The sequence below is a fragment of the Pediculus humanus genome, genomic scaffold (genome assembly GCF_000006295.1).
Source record: "Pediculus humanus corporis 1103172108322 genomic scaffold, whole genome shotgun sequence".
Lineage (NCBI taxonomy): Eukaryota > Metazoa > Arthropoda > Insecta > Psocodea > Pediculidae > Pediculus > Pediculus humanus.
The window spans coordinates 1,222,167-1,225,302 of NW_002987891.1; the positions used below are offsets into that span (position 1 = coordinate 1,222,167).

General features: G+C 32.0%; 1 protein-coding gene across 1 annotated transcript; it reads left to right on the forward strand.

Annotated features, from left to right (window-relative positions):
• Positions 1 to 1,201: 1,201 nt before the first annotated feature.
• On the forward strand, positions 1,202 to 2,527 carry Phum_PHUM617530 (uncharacterized protein; the record flags this gene model as incomplete). The annotated part of the gene is made up of 1 exon (XM_002433188.1): positions 1,202 to 2,527. The coding sequence occupies one exon, from the start codon at positions 1,202 to 1,204 to the stop codon at positions 2,525 to 2,527; it is 1,326 nt and encodes a 441-aa protein (XP_002433233.1).
• Between the last annotated feature and the right edge of the window lie 609 nt (positions 2,528 to 3,136).

Consider the following 3,136-nt stretch of genomic DNA (forward strand, 5'->3'; position numbering starts at 1 on the left):
TTGATTTCTTCTCTTCACAGTTTAAAAAAAAAAATAATAATAATAATAATAAAATCCACTCGTATAAAATTTCATGAAAACAATTCAAAAAGAAGATAAGGAGGAGGAGAAGAAGGAGAGAAGGCTGAAAGATTGAAAGGGAAAAAGGGGAGACAGAAAAAAATAAATAAAAAAAAATGGAGAAGAAAAAGAAAAAGTCATAATAGTAAAAAAAAAAAAAAAAAAATCAGTCAATAATGATTTATGTTTGCTTCGACATCTCGTGAAATAAAATTAAAAAAAAAAAAGACTCGAAAAATGACTGAAACTTAAAATTAAGGAAGAGAGGGAGAGAGAGAAACAAAGAAAGGGACAAACGCTCAGTAAGAGATAAAGAGAAACAAACACACACACACACACACACACAGAGAGAGAGAGAGAAACAAACAGTCAATACAAAAAGAAAGAGAAGGAATGAGAAACAAACAGATATTCACACAGTGAGAGAGAGAGAGGGAAAGAAGCAGACACACCGAAAGAGAGAGAGATACCCACACACAAAGAAAGAGGCAGAAAGAGACACATGCCCAGAGAGAGAGAGACACACACACACACACACACACATATACAGAGAGAGAGAGAGAGAAACTCTGTATAACCTGTTACACGTGTGTATAAACGCCGCGTTTTTGCAATGGAAAAAAACAAAAAAATGGCGACCGTGGCGGTGGCAGCGGCGGCGACGTCGACGTCCACGACGGCAAACAAATATTTAATAATGGAAAAAACCACGAATAATAATAATAATAAAATGAATTCAACTCGTTATCAAGTTATATATTTATAATTGTTATCATTTATCACGTTATACCTGAGACCCTTCTGTCCTTCCCTCCCTTTTCCGCCTCTTCCCTTCTCGTCCTCCCTCACGTCCAAATTTTTCCCTTTCATATATATATCATATACCTGACACTGACATTGACTCTCATTGTTTTCCCAACTCTTCCCACTTCAACTTTTCCGCAAAAAAAAAAAACTCATTTTCATTCTAGACTTGACTTCAAACAGAACCGCAAAAAAAAAAAAAAACTTTGTCTAAAACCACGATTTTTAACTCTTATTTAAGTAAGTATTCATTTAAACTTGAAAAAATTATTATTATTATTACCGCAATTTAATTTTTTTTTTTTTTTTTTTTTTTAAACACTCGTCAAGAAAAAAAATGAAAGAAGATTCAACAAAAGAAATCTACGATTGTGACGTAATACCATCGTGGTTAAATAAAGAATTTCTAGAAAATTCTCTTCGAAAAGGATTAAAATTAGAAAATAAAAGGAAAAATTTTAAAATAATAAACGCGTCCATCGAGTCCGCGACGGGGAAGGGTGAAAATTACGCGAGTCAAATGTTTCGATGTCGTCTCACGACGACATACGATGACGTCAACGATGACGTCGCCGTACGTGAAAATTTAAACATCGTCGTGAAATCCTTACCGGGGAGTGACGGAAAAGAACATTTGGAAAATTTCATGTTTTTCGAAAAGGAAATCAAAATGCTCACGGAAACTCTACCCATGATGAACGACATATTGGTCAAAGGTTATCCTCACGACACAAAATTCGGAGCTCGTTGCTACTACCACGATCAAACTCCATCCAATCATTTTCTAATAATGGAAGATTTAAAAGAAAAAAATTTCAAAAACGCCGATAGAATCACAGGTCTCGACATGAATCACGTGGAATTAGTTTTAAAAACTCTTGCGAAATTTCACGTGGCATCACTTTCACTTTCCCCAAACGTTTCTTCCACGAAAATCTATCGAAATTCATTTTATTCTAATAAGAATATAAATTTCGTTAGGGAATTCGTCGGTGCGCCTTTTGACGTTTTATCAGATGACGTCATAAATTGGACAAACGAAAATGGCGATGGCGGTGAAAAAACACGCGGATATTCGGAAAAATTAAAAAATTTAAAAAAAAACGTGGTAGAAGATTTTTTAAATTTACTCACGGATGATGATGATAATTTCAAATTAAAAGTACTCAATCACGGTGATCCCTGGGTCAATAACATCATGTTTAAATATGATGATGATGACGACACAACCGGAAGTGGAAAAAAACCCACCGATATCATGTTTGTAGATTTTCAATTGGTTTCATTCAATTCTCCAATGGTCGATTTACATTATTTCATATTCACGAGCATTCGTAACGATCTGAAATTCGAACGTATCGAACAATTTCTAAAAATTTATCACAAATATTTTTCGGAAGCAGTAGACAAATTAAAAATAAAAGATCACGTGTCCTACGATTACGTCACGATGAAAAAAGAATTCGAAAGTTTATACCTTTGGGGTATGGTTGCCATTTGCGCCGTTTACCCTCACATGTGCGTGGAAAAGGAAAATGCTCTTACTCTGGATGAAATATTAAAAGGAAACAAAGGAAAATTATTGACTTTGTATAAAAACGAATCGCTGAGAAAAACACTTTTACGTGCCTTTGATTTTTTCCACGAAAAAGGTGTTTTTTAAATAATTTTCCTTTTTTTCCTTTTCCTTTTTTCCTTTTTCTTTTTTTTTATTTAAATTAATTTACATAATGGTTTTTTTTTTTATTTTGTCTTTTGCAAAATTATTATTATCATTTTTGATAAACAATGACGAAAAAAAAAAAAAAACAACAACAAATAATAAAATCATTCGAGTCCCGCGTAAAAACAAACAAACAAACAAACAAACAAACAAACAGACAAACAAAAACAACTTAAAAAAAAAAAAAAACGCGTGCGAAATGAGAATGTATACAATTTGCGCGCGTTTTGTTTTGTTTTTTTTTTTTATTTAGAATTTTAATTAATTTAAATAATAATAATCATGATAATAATGATAATAATAATAATAATGATGATGATGATAATAATAAATAAATAAGTCGGATTTTGTTATTTTTATTCTTTTTTTTTTTTTTTTTTAATTATTTTTCCTCGATTCCCACATACACGCACACGCACATCCCACTCTCTCTTTTTATCTCTCTTTCTCTCTCTCTCTGTGTCTTTTTTTTCACTCTCTCGCATTATCTTCTTCCACGACCACGACAAAAAAAAAATAATTTTTTTTTGCCATTAAGTTAATTAAAAA